The 17,511-nt window shown below is 44.8% G+C and overlaps 1 protein-coding gene across 1 annotated transcript in view; it reads right to left on the bottom strand.

The window, feature by feature from the left end:
- slgA (proline dehydrogenase slgA) overlaps positions 1 to 17,511 on the bottom strand; it is a 339,042-nt gene that overhangs the window by 87,646 nt on the left and 233,885 nt on the right. Inside the window, exons 5-6 of the mRNA XM_050183796.3 lie at positions 9,256 to 9,320; positions 8,516 to 8,697 (exon numbers count right to left, since the gene is read on the bottom strand). Coding sequence (XP_050039753.1) covers positions 8,516 to 8,697; positions 9,256 to 9,320 — 247 coding nt within the window. The remainder of the gene's footprint in view (positions 1 to 8,515; positions 8,698 to 9,255; positions 9,321 to 17,511) is intronic.

Raw genomic sequence — 17,511 nt, 5'->3', positions numbered from 1 at the left:
CACGGAAGACAGTCCACGCGCCATCAGTGAGCATCGTCGTCTTCTGTACTGTCCTCAGCTTCGTCTCTGGCCATGCATGGTAACAATATTTAGGGTGCCTTACAAGGACATGTTATAAGAATTCTTAGCAAAATGTAGACATCTGTTAAGACTGCAATTATGTAGTAAAAGAAATTCAAACCCTAGAGAATGTTTTTTCTTTACTCAATTACAGCAAAGAGCAGTCTGAAACTTGGAATAAGTATGCAAACTGCACTGAGTGTTGGATAAATAAGAGTTCCAGGAATACCGTATTTACTCGATTCTAATGTGCCCTCATCTGTAATGCACACCCGTTTTCAGTGACCAAAAGAAAGGAAAAAAACTGCCCTCGATTGTAACGCACACCCATTTGCCATGACCTAAAAAAAAGAAGTCTTTTACAGTGGCATGATTAAAGATTTGACAACTTTCTTAAACATTTTGGGGGGTTTGGAGCACACCTGTGTAATAGTGTGCTTTGCTTTTGATCTGTGTCGACTAGGCCACTATTTTGTACGCATTCGAAAAGCAAATGTTTGGTTTCGTCTCACCCGACTGTCCTGGCTAGGCCAATATTGTTGCTTAGGTCAACCTAGGTAAATCGTGTAAGGCAAAACCGAACGTCAGCCTTTCGAACGCGCACAAGATAGCGGCCCTGATAAACAGGCATGCTTGCAAAGAATATACTTTACTTTAAAGTCGCACTTGCCCTGCCTGGAGTTCCTTCTTGTGTCCTCGTATTTTTGTGCTTCAAGTCAAGTATGAATTCCTACAAACTCACTCAAATTTCAGTTACTGTTACAGTTCAGTGGAACGATTGCATCTGGTTTGGCATTTTATTGTTATACCCATAATGGGTAATAGACACCAGGTTAGCGTCAAACCTAACGAACTAAAAATACAAATAATTTTCATTATCTGCACACTTCTTTAGACCAGAGATTTTCCTGAAAAGGAAAGGAAACAGCAGCAGCAAACGAGAAGCTAACTTCAAGAGTACATTGTGTAAAGCAAAGAAAGAAATGTTTGGAGCTGAATTCTGGTCATAAGGAGATGTTCTAATATTCCTTATTAACATCTTATGTGGTTGCAGCATGCCAAAATTACAATAGTTTATTTTATTAGTCGTTGGCGAGCACTCATCGAAACAGAAAGCGGCAGCTTCAGAGCCGCGGCTGCACACAGCTACATCTTTCCACTTGCAATGGCAAACAAGAACACGATGGGTACACAATATACGTTTCGCTCTTTACTGCTTTTTCGCTTTCCACCTCTCTTGAAGAAAAAGGGACACATGCGCGTCATCAAACTTTTTTAACGACACGAGAGTGAAAGTGATGGTCAATGGTTCACTCTCTTAATGGCTCGTGATAGAGAACAGGCAACGATGAGGCATGCCACAGTGGTTAAATAATTTGATTAGTATGGAACACATAGAGTGGTTTGAAGAAACTGAACAAACTGTGCGTCGGGAGAAATGTGCATCAAGGAAAGGGTTCGTAGTGCCCACCGACGCCACAGAGCAGATATGTTAAGGTCAGCAGTGTCAGCCGGCACCTAGATGCCAGTTGCGAAAGACAAGAAAAATAAAGATGGCCAGTGCACGCTTGATGTGCAAGCATAGCATGTGCAGTGTTGTTCTAGAAACCTACTGTGCTGGTCCTCTTAGTCGGGCGCTCCGCCACGACTTCTCGGTACTTGACAGTGGTGGCCCGAGTGAATGCACCTTTCACCGAGCGACGCGCTGCCACGGCTAGCTGGCGGGAGCCCCAGTTCAGTGCACCACTGCCACCATTTCGGTTCCGCTATGTCGACGCATGGTTCATGCAGTTTGAGGGGGCTCTGGAGCTGAACAACATTTTGATCCACGATTTAAAGTATGAGGCACTCCTCTACGTCCAACTCTGCCTCGTCGTTCCATCGCCTGGTGGAGTGACGAGCTACGACAGGCTGTGCTGAACTTCTATGGTGCTAGGTACTGCCCTCTTCCCAAGATCGACCGCACAGTATGCAACTCATCTCTGCCAACACCCTTATAGCCAGCACCGAGCGCATCTCTTGCTGCCCCCGTATACCATCATCATCAGGCCAGCTTTCTTCCCACGACCTGCCATGATACCACCTCATCGACCAACATGTGTGCTACCGCACAGTCACCAGCCTCGGATTTTCACCAGAGGTCTCTTTACTGCAAAGTATGTGCACAAGTATGTGCAAAGTAGGTGCAGCGGTGGCGTAGAGGTAGAACACCCGCCTCGCGTGCAAGAGGTCCGTGGTTCGAATCCCGGTGCCGCGCAATTTTCCACCGGATAAAAAAAAATAATAATAATAAATCCGCGTGTTGATAAAATTGCATAAACAGGCCTGGAGTGTGGCCTGATGCCGGTGACCAGAACCGGTAACGCACTCCCTCACCAGAGCAGGATTGGCCACCCTGGTGCAGTACTTGGCCACAACCTCCTATATGAACACTACAATCAAACCCCGGCCCTCAGTCCCCAGCAGCTGTGAAGCAACTGACCACGGCGGCGGTCAGACCTGCGACGCTGCAGAGGGTGCTAAGAATCCCTGGCTCCGGACAGGCCGCCATTGGAATATGAACCTGGCAACGTTTAACGCAAGAACATTATCTAGTGAGGCGAGTCTAGCAGTGCTATTGGAAGAATTAGAGGGCAGTAAATGGGATATAATAGGGCTCAGTGAAGTTAGGAGGCCAAAAGAAGCATATACAGTGTTAAGAAGCGGGCACGTCCTGTGCTACCGGGGCTTAGCGGAGAGACGAGAACTAGGAGTCGGATTCCTGATTAATAAGAGTATAGCTGGTAACATACAGGAATTCTATAGCATTAACGAGAGGGTGGCATGTCTTGTTGTGAAACTTAATAAGAGGTACAAAATGAAGGTTGTACAGGTCTACGCCCCTACATCCAGTCATGATGACCAGGAAGTCGAAAGCTTCTATGAAGACGTGGAATCGGCGATGGGTAGAGTGAAAACAAAATACACTATACTGATGGGCGATTTCAATGCCAAGGTAGGCAAGAAGCATGCTGGAGACAAGGCAGTGGGGGAATATGGCATAGGCACTAGGAATAGCAGGGGAGAGTTATTAGTAGAGTTTGCAGAACAGAATAATATGCGGATAATGAATACCTTCTTCCGCAAGCGGTATAGCCGAAAGTGGACATGGAGGAGCCCGAACGGCGAGACTAGAAATGAAATAGATTTCATACTCTGCGCTAACCCTGGCATCATACAAGATGTGGACGTGCTCGGTAAGGTGCGCTGCAGTGACCACAGGATGGTAAGAACTCGGATTAGCCTAGACCTGAGGAGGGAACGGAAGAAACTGGTACATAAGAAGCCGATCAATGAGTTAGCGCTAAGAGGGAAAATAGAGGAATTCCAGATCAAGCTACAGAACAGGTATTCGGCTTTAAGTCACGAAGAGGACCTTAGTGTTGAAGCAATGAACGACAATCTTGTGGGCATCATTAAGGAGTGTGCAATAGAAGTCGGTGGTAACTCCGTTAGACAGGATACCAGTAAGCTATCGCAGGAGACGAAAGATCTGATCAAGAAACGCCAATGTATGAAAGCCTCTAACCCTACAGCTAGAATAGAACTGGCAGAACTTTCGAAGTTAATCAACAAGCGTAAGACAGCTGACATAAGGAAGCATAACATGGATAGAATTGAACAAGCTCTCAGGAACGGAGGAAGCCTAAAAGCAGTGAAGAAGAAACTAGGAATTGGCAAGAATCAGATGTATGCGTTAAGAGACAAAGCCGGCAATATCATTACTAATATGGATGAGATAGTTCAAGTGGCTGAGGAGTTCTATAGAGATTTATACAGTACGAGTGGCACCCACGATGATAATGGAAGAGAGAATAATCTAGAGGAATTCGATATCCCAGAAGTAACGCCGGAAGAAGTAAAGAAAGCCTTGGGAGCTATGCAAAGGGGGAAGGCAGCTGGGGAGGATCAGGTAACAGCAGATTTGCTGAAGGATGGTGGGCAGATTGTCCTAGAAAAACTGGCCACCCTGTATACACAATGCCTCAAGACCTCGAGCGTACCGGAATCTTGGAAGAACGCTAACATAATCCTAATCCATAAGAAAGGCGACGCCAAAGACTTGAAAAATTATAGACCGATCAGCTTACTGTCTGTTGCCTACAAAGTATTTACTAAGGTAATTGCAAATAGAATCCGGAACACCTTAGACTTCCGTCAACCAAAGGACCAGGCAGGATTCCGTAAAGGCTTCTCAACAATAGATCATATTCACACTATCAATCAGGTGATAGAGAAATGTGCGGAATATAACCAACCATTATATATTGCTTTCATTGATTACGAGAAAGCGTTTGATTCAGTCGAAACCTCAGCAGTCATGGAGGCATTGCGGAATCAGGGTGTAGACGAGCCGTATGTAAAAATACTGAAAGATATCTATAGCGGTTCCACAGCCACTGTACTCCTCCAAAAAGAAAGCAACAAAATCCCAATAAAGAAAGGCGTCAGGCAGGGAGATACGATCTCTCCAATGCTATTCACAGCGTGTTTACAGGAGGTATTCAGAGACATGGATTGGGAAGAATTGGGGATAAGAGTAAATGGAGAATACCTTAGTAACTTGCGCTTCGCTGATGATATTGCTTTGCTTAGTAACTCAGGGGACCAACTGCAATGCATGCTCACTGATCTGGAGAGGCAGAGCAGAAGGGTGGGACTAAAAATGAATCTGCAGAAAACTAAAGTAATGTTTAACAGTCTTGGAAGGGAACAGCAGTTTACGATAGGTAGCGAGGCACTGGAAGTGGTAAGAGAATACATCTACTTAGGACAGTTAGTGACTGCTGATCCAGATCATGAGAGTGAAATAATCAGAAGAATAAGAATGGGCTGGGGTGCGTTTGGCAGGCATTCGCAGATCATGAACAGCAGGTTGCCATTATCCCTCAAGAGAAAAGTGTATAACAGCTGTGTCTTACCAGTACTCACGTACGGGGCAGAAACCTGGAGGCTTACGAAAAGGGTTCTACTTAAATTGAGGACGACGCAACGAGCTATGGAAAGAAGAATGATAGGTGTAACGTTAAGGGATAAGAAAAGAGCAGATTGGGTGAGGGAACAAACGCGCGTTAATGACATCTTAGTTGAAATCAAGAAAAAGAAATGGGCATGGGCAGGACATGTAATGAGGAGGGAAGATAACCGATGGTCATTAAGGGTTACCGACTGGATTCCGAGGGAAGGGAAGCGTAGCAGGGGGCGACAGAAAGTTAGGTGGGCAGATGAGATTAGGAAGTTTGGAGGATCAACATGGCCACAATTAGTACATGACCGGGGTAGTTGGAGGAGTATGGGAGAGGCCTTTGCCCTGCAGTGGGCGTAATCAGGCTGATGATGATGATGATGATGATGTGCACAATGTTCTCGTCAAGGGTATCAGTACGACAATGACAATAACCGTCATACCTTGCTGGTGAAGCAGCGCACTGACACGGTCACGGTGGAGACACACAAGACGATACTCGCTGCACTCCCAACTATCTTAGTCTTGCGAGTGCAGCGAGTGTCGTCTGGTGTGTCTTCACTGTGTACGTGTCAGTGCGCTGCTTCACCAGCAAGGTATGATGATTACTCACCAACTAGCCCAACTTTCCACATTACTGAATGACACTAACCATTTCAGTGCTCTTCTGGCCACCAACGCTGGCACATGACAGTGGTGACATCGCCAATAAACACTGGCTCCCATTCCACACGCCATCGGGTATGTCTAAAACAGCATTGCACCTGCCACTCAGCCCCCAACCAACCTTCCACCCAATACGTCCACGCCATCCACTGAGCCAGCCTCCGAGTTGGCATGTGAGCTCTGCCCTTTGCCGATTCCGCTGCCTTCGACCATGCCAACTATTGCCACTGTGGACACAAGCCGCGATTTTCTGCGACCCTCGAGATTGAATAAGCCAGCGGTCAGCAACGTCCCTATAAGGTCTAAGTACAATGAGATCCTATCATCCCCTTGTGCACTGTATGCTTTCAGTACGAGGGCGAGCCAAGAAGGATGGTGGCTTGATGAGCGTCATCTTCCCGCACAAGCAAGGGAGCGAGATTGCAGTCAAGCAGGTGCCCGCAGGGGGAGGGGGGCCTCTTCTGGCCCCGCTGTGGCTGTGCATGGCTGTCAGTGGTGGCTCAGCACATACGCATAGTGTGTGCCTTGCTTTAGAGGTAAGCTGCCACGTGTACCGCGTTTAATGCCGGTGGTTGTGTAATCTCGACTTTCGGAAACGCACTGAAGCAAGAGGCAGACGAAGCATTTACGCCTTGCTGCTGGCACTTTTCCTGGTAGCATCATCCCCCTGCAGGTGACAATATCATCTGCAGGAAAGCAGCTGCTGCGGACAGGAAAGCGTAGCTGGCTTCGCTTTGTACCGCTGATGTGAAGATATCGTCAACACCGCATGACACCGTATCTTTCATTGCTGACTCTCCAATTAAACAAAATAAGTTCTTTTGTCATCCAAATTTAGTTTTTCTGATTGTCTTATGATGCGGACAAATTTACAGCCCCTCCCATGTAAGGAAAATTCATCAGCGAAGCCCCTCCCATGTAAGGAAAATTCATCAGCGACTGTACTTATTTCCATAAAAGGTTGAATTTCAATATAAAGAAATTTCAATATAACACAGCAAATTGCAGATTTTACTGACTTCGCTATATCGTTGTTCCATTGTCGTGTTTGCATATCTACATATGGTCACATCAGAATATGTGCATAATTTTAATGGGGCATCAGTGCACAAAAGAGAATGTGTTCATGACTGTGCACATTCAGTGTGGTTCCTTCTTTGTTCCTTTTCTTTTTTACGCTAATTTTCTCATTGGTGAGTACATGCATGCATGCTTGATGTCAAGCATACTGAATTTCCCTTGATGGCTAGTTTATTGCTGTTTCCACTGCCCTGACAGTGGTATTCATTTACAGTGTGAATACCTCAGTGTGGATTTGAGTAGTATTCATTCTCAACAAAAGTATCTATCTATTAGCTCAGTCCCAGCTTCAATGACATTCCATTTTAAAAAACAACGTTGAATAAATCTGTTTTAACAACATGCCCTGTCTATGCATGTAGTAGTGCCATGTTCTGTGAATAATAATATACTGAAAATCTGAAGGGACTGTTGGTATTTTGTCAGCGTTCTGGTGCAGCTACGATGCATGCTACTTGCTCCGTTGCTCTTGGCATCGTTACCTTTTATGGCTACTTATATTTTCCCAAATCATCTATGTTATAGTTAGTATTTTACAAAAGTTGTTGCAACAAGCGTTAGGCAGCTGTTGATGAAATGCTTTCATTGTCGTAATAAATTAAGGTCTTTGAAGTGCTTGTAAACACGCATTCCAATGGAGTTTGCATTGAAGGTACTGTATAAAGTGGAATGTAAGTCAACCCCTGACCTTGAGTTGACCAGACAACTTCCAATATGCTAAAGACTGCTATAGTATAAGATGAGGTGGAACATTATTTGGTTTCTCTTTCTTTTTTTTTGTAAGATATAGACCTACATTGCGGTTTATATGGTATTTATACCGTGGATATACTTGCACTTGAAAGATATACCAGGTTTGAAATGGCTATAGCTTTGTTTTACAAGCTTTTCTAAAATGCGTGAGGGACTTCCTCACGAAATCAGCGCTTTATAACTGTACTGCCTAATGATGAATTAAATTGGGAACTTCTTGGGCCGGGACAAAGCCGGTAAACTCTATCGGCCATCGCTGCTACCAACAGCATCACCGCACACTGCCTACATCAACAACTGCAGTGGGTCTACAGCACTCAGCAACATACTCAATTTTATCTTTCTGTAGTATATAAGATGTTATTGCTTTCTTTTCCCCAGCTTAAACTAACAAGAATGAGAAATGTGGGACTTTACTCAGGAGCACTCTTACTTGCATGTGCTTTGCCTTTGTAGCTTCTCCTTCATTAGCACAGAAACTGGTCCTCACATATATCGACATTATCACTACTGATAGTTCTAGCAACTATAGAGGAAAGATTCTGTATCAAATTTTTTCATTCATCTTTCAGGGTGACTGCAGGGATAAGCTTTTTGTTGCGCTATAGAAAAAAAGGGCTCAACATGCAGATTGTCAGTTCCCTTTATATTTAGAATCCTCAGTTACCAACTGGTCAGCATCATAGAGAGGCACCCTGGGTAAATTTTGGCTCCCAGCGATTCCTTAATGTGCACCAAAGTGTCAGTGCCTAAGGGCCTTTTCTTTCCTCCTGCACCAAAATGCAGAAACCGCAACCAAGAATAAAGCCTTAGCTGACAAACCACCACAGCAGGTAGCAGCTGTGTGGTTAACAGAAAGCTAGGTGGCAAATGTAACAATGGCTCCTCCTCACACTGCCAAGCATGCCATGAGGTCCCAATGAATGCACACTGCAGTAGCCGGCAACGTACCCTTTGCGGTCATAGTCCATGCGCTCGAGCCATCGTTTGAAGGATTCCTGGTCCGCAGGTGACACATTCAACTTCTGGCCAATGGTTGATGGAGTGACGCAGGACAGAGCCATGGCCTTGTCGGCACCGGTCACCTCCTGGAAGAACTGCCGCGTGTGCACCACCACCTCGCTCAGCTGCATCTGCGTGAACAATGTTGCCAGTGTGAGCTTGCATCACAGCTCCCACAGGCAGACATTGGTACTACCACTGATGGTGAGCAAGCCTAAAGAATGACCATATGCAACAAAATCATGCAAACAAGGTAGTGCAAACAGCTAAGAAGAAAAAAGAAAGGAGGGTGTTTTGTCTCAGTTCTCAATGACTGACATTTGCGAATGGTCATTTGCAAAATGCGTGTAATAGACATTTAATGGTTCTGGTCATTAGGGAGATTTTCTTAGCATTGCTGTTAATTGGAACATTAGTCTCATTGAAAAGAATATTCTCTATAAGCAATTTCTGTTAGCCGAAATTCTACTGTAGCTCATCAACACCCTGTTTGCGTAACGTGTTACAATAAACAGCCTTACCGAGTTTCTGTCCCATGACATCAGTTGTACAAGAATGAAAGAGCCACCTCACATATCACGCAACTGACATTCATCTTACATTCTGTTCTATGAAATATGTCCTGCAGGAGGCAGTTCTCTTTGTGGCAGATGGCCTGTCAATCAGACACTGCTCATTTTTGCACTTACCAGTAGCTGTGGTCTGCCCAGGGCTGTGAGCTTAATGGCTGCCAGACCTGTACCTTCAGTGGCACCTACAACAAGAGAGGCAGGCTGCATTGCTACAGCTAGCTTACATTACAATGCACACGAATGTCGTACTGATATGGAAAACATTATTTCTAGACTGAAAGACATCAGACAGTATTCAGTAGTGTGCTACAAATAAAGGACAGTCTTTCTCTTTTTTTCTTTCCGGGGGGGGGGCATTGCACTGGCCTGAGAAAGGAAGCCAACACTGAGCGTTGCACAACATTCTGTAAGCACACTTCCTGTACACCTGCTAAGTGTACAGGCGCCTGGCTGATGAGGACATGTGTATGAATTGTAGCTGGCATTAGTTTTGCTCTCAGTCTCGAACTTTAATTTGTAGTGGTTAGCAAACGGTGATGATGAAAGTCGTCAATGGACACAGCCACATGCAGTAAAAGCTTGTTAATTTGAATTCCGCAGGGATGCTACAAAAATTCGAATTACACAAAATTCAAACTAACAAAAGTCGGAGAAAAAAGTCACTCGGTTAAGGCACGTACACAGTCCGACATGGCATGAGCACGCGCGCACACACACTACATCTCGTTGCTGTAAACAACACCTATACTTTGAATCACTGGCACAGACAACTTAACCAGACGTGGCCAACATGGCCGACGTCGAGACGGCTCTTGCTCCATGCGCACGTTCGTCGCGCTGAGTGGCGCAGAGAAGAAAAAAAATGCCGCAGTTTCACCAGAAAAGTGAAGCATCAATTGCGATAGCTAACTAGTGGACAGCTATACGAAATAAGGATAGTGGTTTTATCGGCCATATAAACTTGTAAACATTCACTTGCTAACTAAATTAGCAAATACGGTGTCATGTGCCCACAGGTAAGCACGAATACATCTTGCCTGATGACCGCAGACGCTAGCTGAAAAACGCTGGAGTGAGGAAACGTGGCAGTAGCAGCGAGCGAATTGATTTTTGTAGAGCTCTTGCTTCAACGCGAACGAAACGTAGAAAGCACATTGCATACAAAGCTACCGGCACTGCGCGCACTCTGCAAACATCACAGATCACTTTCAAGGTACGGCGCCCGCATGGCCGCGCAGTAAGCAGCAGCCGCCGGAGAAGAACATCCCCCCTTCCCTCACCCCCATGCATCGCATGCGACAGAAGAGGGCGCACCCCGCCTTCCTTGCTTTGAGATTGAGCCACGCATTCGCTGGCTCGCCCTCGCATGCTTTCACTCGTACACAAAGAACATGGCACATGGTGCTGTCGTCCTTGCCACTGATGGAAAAAGCAAAGCTGTGCGGCCCCCGCAGTGATGGCAGTGTCGTCCACATGCTCCTATGCACTAGCACTCTCCCCATTCACGATGGTGCGGAGTTCGAATCATCGGTGGCGGTGCGGATTTGCAGTGTGAATTGGCGGGATGTGTTACATATGGCTTTCAATACGTTGTTGGACGGATCGCGGCTGCTACTTCGAATGATCCGAAATTTCGAATTAACGAGTTGCCAATTAAGAAGCTTTTACTGTATTAGCAGTGTGTGAGTAGATCGCTTCGATTATCAGTCCCTGACAGTCCTGGACTACTTGGGACTGCTGTCCCACATTCGATTTTCTTCAACTGCTTCAGAAGCTCCACCCACTAGACCGAGAGCTGCTAGAATCGTATTCATTTTTCATAGACTGGAAGCCATGAACTGTCTGCCGACTCCCGGAGCTGTCGACTGATATTTGTTCAAGCATGCACAAGCAGCTGGCAGATGTGGCTGTCTTAAAAGAATGTGCGCGGCATCTGACGCAATGTTGTGAAAGATGCCGTGTGCTCCTGCATACTTTGAGCTTTCCAGACAGCAAATATTGTGCATGCGAGTGCTTCCATTACATCGGTGCTTTGTGTGCCATCATGCGAGTTTTTCACGGGCAGTCTAATTGCTGCAGCTTTAGTCTTCTTGTTTTTTAAGAGAGAAGCACAGCGGTCAGGTGCACATGCTTGCTTTTCTTGGATGTATTTCACGAAATCTGTCATGCTCATTCCTATACGCATAGCAAACAGGTAGATTTCGCTTTTCAGGTGATTTTAATTGCATGTGGCTATTTCGTGCTGGCAACTGGGGTGGTGTATGATTGGAGCTTTGCCAATTGCTGTTGAAATATATGTTGATCCCTTCTGTTACCAAGTTCTAGCATTTGAGACAAATGAGACAGAAAATGCAGTCAAAGATAAAGTTGTTAAGGATGTATTTCATGAAAAATTGAATGTACAGTGTAATTCTGTCAGTCGGATTCACAGATTAGGAAAGCAAGGTGACAAGCGACCGGTAATTCTGTATCTTCAGAATTTTAATGAAAAGAAAGAAATACTGCAAGATGCAAAAAAACTGAAGGGAACTACTATTTTCATTCAGAACGATTACTCACAATCTACCTTAAAGAAGCGCAAGCTTCTGTGGGAAAGTGCAAGAAGTGATAAACTTCAAGGAAAGAAGGTGTCACTTATACAGGACAAGCTCAAAGTAGACAGGTATGTTTTCTTTTGGGACGAATCGCAAAACAAACAGGTACAGGTTGCAGATTGTCGCTCTTGGCAAACACAGTCGTGAAACAATGAACCTTCAAGGAATAAGCAACTACGATTATTAAATATTAATACTAGAAGTATTGTAAATAAAACAGATTCCTTAGAAATACTGTTGCTTCAACAGGACCCTCACATTACTGTTATTGCTGAAACATGGCTTCGCGAGGATATTAATGACCAAAACATCCTAAACTATTTATCACGTGGATAGGTATTCTAGGGGAGGAGGTGTGGCGGTCCTAATTAAGGATCCAATAGAGGCTGTCGTTCTGGACATAATACCTACGTTGGAATGTTTTTGCATTAAGGTATCTCTTTGGGGTTATACCCTCGTTATATTCGAAATCTACAGACCTCCTGATTCCGCTCCTGAATTTTTGCATGAATTACCGTCTTGTGTGAATAAATATTTACACGGTAAGATTATCCTACTAGGTGATTTTAATTTGCCCAGTGTAGACTCGATGCGCCTTCAGCCTGGGCCACATCAGAGTCAGGATATTAATGTACTCTTTGATGTCATGTTAACACATGCTCTCAGACAAGTTTTTACTGAGCCAACATGTGTGCAAGGTTCTTCATCTTCAGTTTTGGACTATGTTTTCTTAGCTCGGAAATTCGCTGAATTCACAGTGGTGATTGAGCAGGGTCTATCTGACCACTATCTTGTTTGTGTTTGCTTACAGCTTGTTTCCTGTGCTAAAACTAAAAAATCATCTGTCCATTTTGTCAAATATTATTCTCGTGCGAACGACGCATGCGTGATTGATTACTTGGAAAATTGTCTAACGGATTCTGATGAAAATAATGTTAACTTACTTTGGACCTGCTTTAAGGACATGTGTCATTTTTGCCTTGACAAATTCATACCAAATAAGAAAAAACAAGTTCACAAGCAAACACCATGGATCAATCGCAACATCATTCACATGAAATGTAAAATTAAGAGATTAAAGAAGCCCCGTATGCAGTCAAACTTAATTTCTGAAGTACAAGACAAGCTTGCACTTGCCGTGCATAGATCAAAGGATTATTATTTTAAGTCATCTCTTCCTAATTTTATTACAAACGATCCAAGTAAATTTTGGAAATACACTGTCGAGAAGAAGAAACCAATATCCCAAATGACAATAAATGGACAGATGGTTACGGAGAAGGCCGAACTTGCTCATCACTTTAATACGTTTTTTCACAGTGTCTTCTCGAATCCCAGTGATTCTTCACGTGACTGCCCAGTGTACCAACCGTTTGATGTGAATTTTATATTGTATGCTGGTGTACTCTCTATGGTGCTGAACTTAAAACCAAAATGTTCAAGTGGGCCTGATAATATCACTAATTTGTTTCTTCGTAGATATGCTGTAACCTTATCAAAGTTTCTTGTTATAATATTCCACACTTCATTATTGTCGTCTGCATTCTGAATTGGTTCAGAAGAGGTTATTCAACTGTGACACAGCTGGTCACTGTAGTTAATTCCTTTGCATCAACCTTTGCATCAACCTTTGACAAGAACGGACAAATGGACATAATTTTCCTTGACTTCCGTAAGGCATTCGATGTAGTCCCTCATGATAAATTAATTATAAAACTTCAAAACGCAGGAATCCCTCAGATGTTTAATTCTTGGGTTTCTGCTTATTTGTCTAACAAGAAACAATTCGTTGAGATAAATGGCAAAAAATTGGGCTGCCTTCCGGTCACATCGGGTGTACCCCAGGGCAGTGTGCTCGGTCCTCTTCTCTTTGTTCTATATATTAATGATGTTGTTAACACGGTTGAAGGTAGTGCACAGACTCGATTATTTGCCAACGATTGTGTGCTCTTTAAAGATATTGTTTCTCTCCTTGAACAAACTAGTTAATATTGTAGTTTAAATAATACTCATGCATGGTGCAGGTGCTGGGGAATGACACTAAACACAGATAAAAGCGTACTACTGCGAATGACACATGTATAAAACTAACGAGACACGAAGAAACCAGACAAAGAGCTATTCATTGTTCCAACTTCTTCTTCTCCTCACAGTGCCCGCCTGCTCCGTTTATTCGTCTTTCTCAACACACTCCCACCCCCCAGTAGTGTTGTCCAATTCAAGCTTGTACAATTTCTGCACTGGCCTTCTTATAAGCTTGCCATCTTGAGCTTTCACACGGCAGGCTCGGATTATTCCATCTTGACCAGGGAAGATGTCCACGACTCGTCCCAGTGGCCAAATACCTCTAGAGATGTTAAGATCCTCGATGAGTACTACATCATCTACTTCTAGACTGCTACTAGGATGCGATGGGTAGAGGTGAAGTGACCGCAGCTCGAGGAGGTATTCTTTCTTCCACCAGATCCACAGGTGGTCCACTAGCTTCTGGCGGTATCACAACTTCTTGCTGACGTCACGTCGCGTAGCCTGTGCACTTCGAGCTTCGTCGTCACTGTTGGTTCGCTCTGGAGAGGCAAGAAATGAGCTCCCAACCAGAAAATGAGCAGGACATAGTGGAGAGGACTCTCTAGCGTCCGTATAGGTTAGGGGTCTTGGATTGATAACCGCCTCTACCTCCAGCAGTACAGTCTCAGTTTGTTCGCTGTTGAGCGGGCTCTTTCCCAGCACTTTGCGTAAAGATGACTTGACTGATCGGATAAGTCTCTCTCACCAGCTGCCGCCCCACCAAGGCGCACCTGGCATAATAAATTTCCATTCTATGTGATGCGTCAAGAGCAAAGATGCAAATGGAGAGCTCTTCATGGTGTTCCGAATGTCCCATAGGTCTCGCGATGCTCTCTTAAATGCGAGAGCATTATCGGAATACAGTGTTGCGTGAACTCCTCTACGCGCCAAAAACCTATGGAACGCTAGTAAGAAGGAGCTTGTAGAGATTTCACTCGTCAATTCAAGGTGTACAGCTCTCGTGGTCGCACATGTGAACAACAGAATATAAGCTTTGTATGTAACTCCATCAGTCTCATGTTGCCTTAAATATAGTGGGCCTGTAAAGTCTAATCCCACAACTTCAAACGGCCATGATGTGAGAAGCCTGTCTTCAGTCATTGGCGCAAATTGCACCTTTACAGGTTTGCCGTTGTGTTTTTTGCAAAGAAAGCAAGCATTGATGATTCGTTTAACTTCTTGTCGAGCACGTATAACCCAGTAACGCTGTCAAATCTGCATCATAGTGCTTGCCACACCACCATGTAAAACTCTGCAGTGAGTCTCAGTAACAACTAAGGCCGTGAAGGGATGCCTTTGCAGTGAATAACTGGGTGCGGTAGAATAACTGGGTGCCGCTGTGATTAAGGTAAGGGTGGAGATCGTGCAGTATGGAGTGTTTCTGGACAGTGTCTCTAAGCCGAAGGTGTTCAATGTCATTCTTGAATACTTCGAGCTGGACACGACAGATCCTGAACATTTCAGCCTTGTTTAGCTCTTCTGTCGAAATAGTTCCACCAAGCGACGTTTGAATACGACGACATCGATCCACAAATCAAAATACCCAAGCGGTGATGCGCATGAGCTTCTGTAGTTTGCCAAACTACCTTAAGTCAATCAGGGTGTCCGCTATTCTCGGCGCTTGGAGAAGTACATATTGCGTGTCCCACTCTGACTCGTCGTAGATCGGTGCGCTCATGTCCGAGTCTGTAGGCCAGGTTGATCTTGGCTGGGATAACCATTCAGGTCCCCTCAACCAGCTGCGACATGTACGTAGAATCTTTAAACATACGCTCCTAGTCAATAAATCTGACGGGTCGTCTTCTCCTGGACAGTAATGCCATAGCAGTGGGTCAGCAATTGCTGTGATTTCAGTCACTCTGTGCTTTACAAACTGACCCCACTTGTTACTATCACCCCGGATCCAGCTCAGTGTGATCGTTGAGTCTGTCCACATGACGCAGGGAAAATGCGTTAAATCCCACGATGAGCGGTATTTTAATAATCTGGCTCCTACTACCGCAGCCATAAGCTCGAGCTTTGGCAGTGTTAAATTCTTGGTAGGTGCTACTAGAGACTTCGCTACTATTAGTGATGCAGCTGTATTTCCGCCGTCATCAACTGTTCTCAAATAAGCACATGCTCCATAAGCCTTCAGGCTGGCGTCAACGAATATATGCAGCTCTGCCTTCTCGACCGCTCCATATAGCACATCTCTCACGCAGCGCGGAATCTTGATGATGCCAAACCGGATTGTGTCTGCGCACTATGCTGTCCACGTCGTCTTGATCTCCTCTGGTAACTGGTCATCCCAAGACTGGCCTAAAACCCACAGTCATTGAAACAAAAGCTTCGCAGTGATGGTGAAAGGCAAGAGAATACCAAGAGGGTCGAAAATTCGGGAAGCAGCCTTGAGAAGTGTACGTTTTGTGTCCAGCTGCACAGAGGCTAAGTATTGGGCTATAGATTTGGAAGAAAATTTGAAGTAATCAGTTTCGGTATCCCATTGCATTCCCAAAACTGCAGTTGGTTCCCTTGATACACCTTCCACTTGCTCCTCCTGGCTGTCGAAAATGCTTTGTAGTTGCTGATTATTGGTCTTCCATTATCTGAGACTCATGCTTGCATCTCTGCCTTCGATAGCTTATATATGCTCAGACCATCTTCGAATACACCCACCAGTAAATCATCTACATAAAAGGACTTCTTCAAAATAAAAGCAAGCACTTTGTCCTCACAAGCGGTGTCCAAGTGGTGATGAATAGTCGCCATGAGCAAGAAAGGACTTGATGTTGATCCAAACGGTACCCGGGTCACGCGCCATTCGACAATGTTACTGTTTTGGGTGACGGGAATAGCATCAAACCAGAGAAACCGGAATGCATCTTGGTCGATCTCCTGTATATCAATTTGTAAGAATGCCTTCTCGATGTCCAAGTTGATGGCGACCGGAAACCACCGAAAGCGAAGCAGTACTTCTAGTAACTCTAGGTTGAGGTTCACTTCTTTATCCAGGCAGTCGTTGAGTGATGGAAAGCTTTGCGCATGTGACGATGCATCAAACACACCCGGAACTTGGTGGTCAGCGATTCCTCTTGTATAACTTTCCGATGTGGCATATAATAGGTGGCCCGATCAATAGGAACACTCTTGGGTACCACTTCAGCGTGTCCTAGCTCCAGGTATTGTCGGATGACTGCATTGTATCACTCCAATAATCCTTCATTCGTTGATAGCCACTTTGCTAGTTTTTGTAGACATGCAAGCGCGGTATCAAGGTTGCTTCCAAGTAGTTGTTTCTGATCTTCTTTCCAAGGCAGCACCACGGTGTATCTGCCATTTTTCTTGTGAACTGTTCCTCGGAACCGTGCAATGGCCTCAGGAGAGGGAGGTTCACCAGAATCTGTGATGCCCATTACTTCGAGCTGCCAAAATGACTGTAGAACCTGCGAGCTTGTGTCATCGTCAGTAATTGTTTCCACTCGCAAAACGCAGAATGCATAACGTTAGTGTCGCAGTCAAGAAAGGCTTTTTGGCGATTCGGTCCTTGCAGTGTCCATCCGAATGCCGTGTTGATTGCGACCAGTCCTGGAATTTCTATGCTCCTTGCAACTTCTGCCGTTATGATTTCCCAAGAATGGTCAGCTCCAATCAACAAGTTGAGGCTGTTCTCAGAATACACTTCAAGAAAATTCTTGTCGTCAGCAAGACATTTGCTCTCACATCGCAGCTT

Source organism: Dermacentor andersoni, chromosome 3 (assembly GCF_023375885.2).
Source record: "Dermacentor andersoni chromosome 3, qqDerAnde1_hic_scaffold, whole genome shotgun sequence".
NCBI lineage: Eukaryota > Metazoa > Arthropoda > Arachnida > Ixodida > Ixodidae > Dermacentor > Dermacentor andersoni.
Note: the sequence above shows the minus strand (reverse complement) of the source record. Positions and strands in the feature narration are given on the sequence as shown.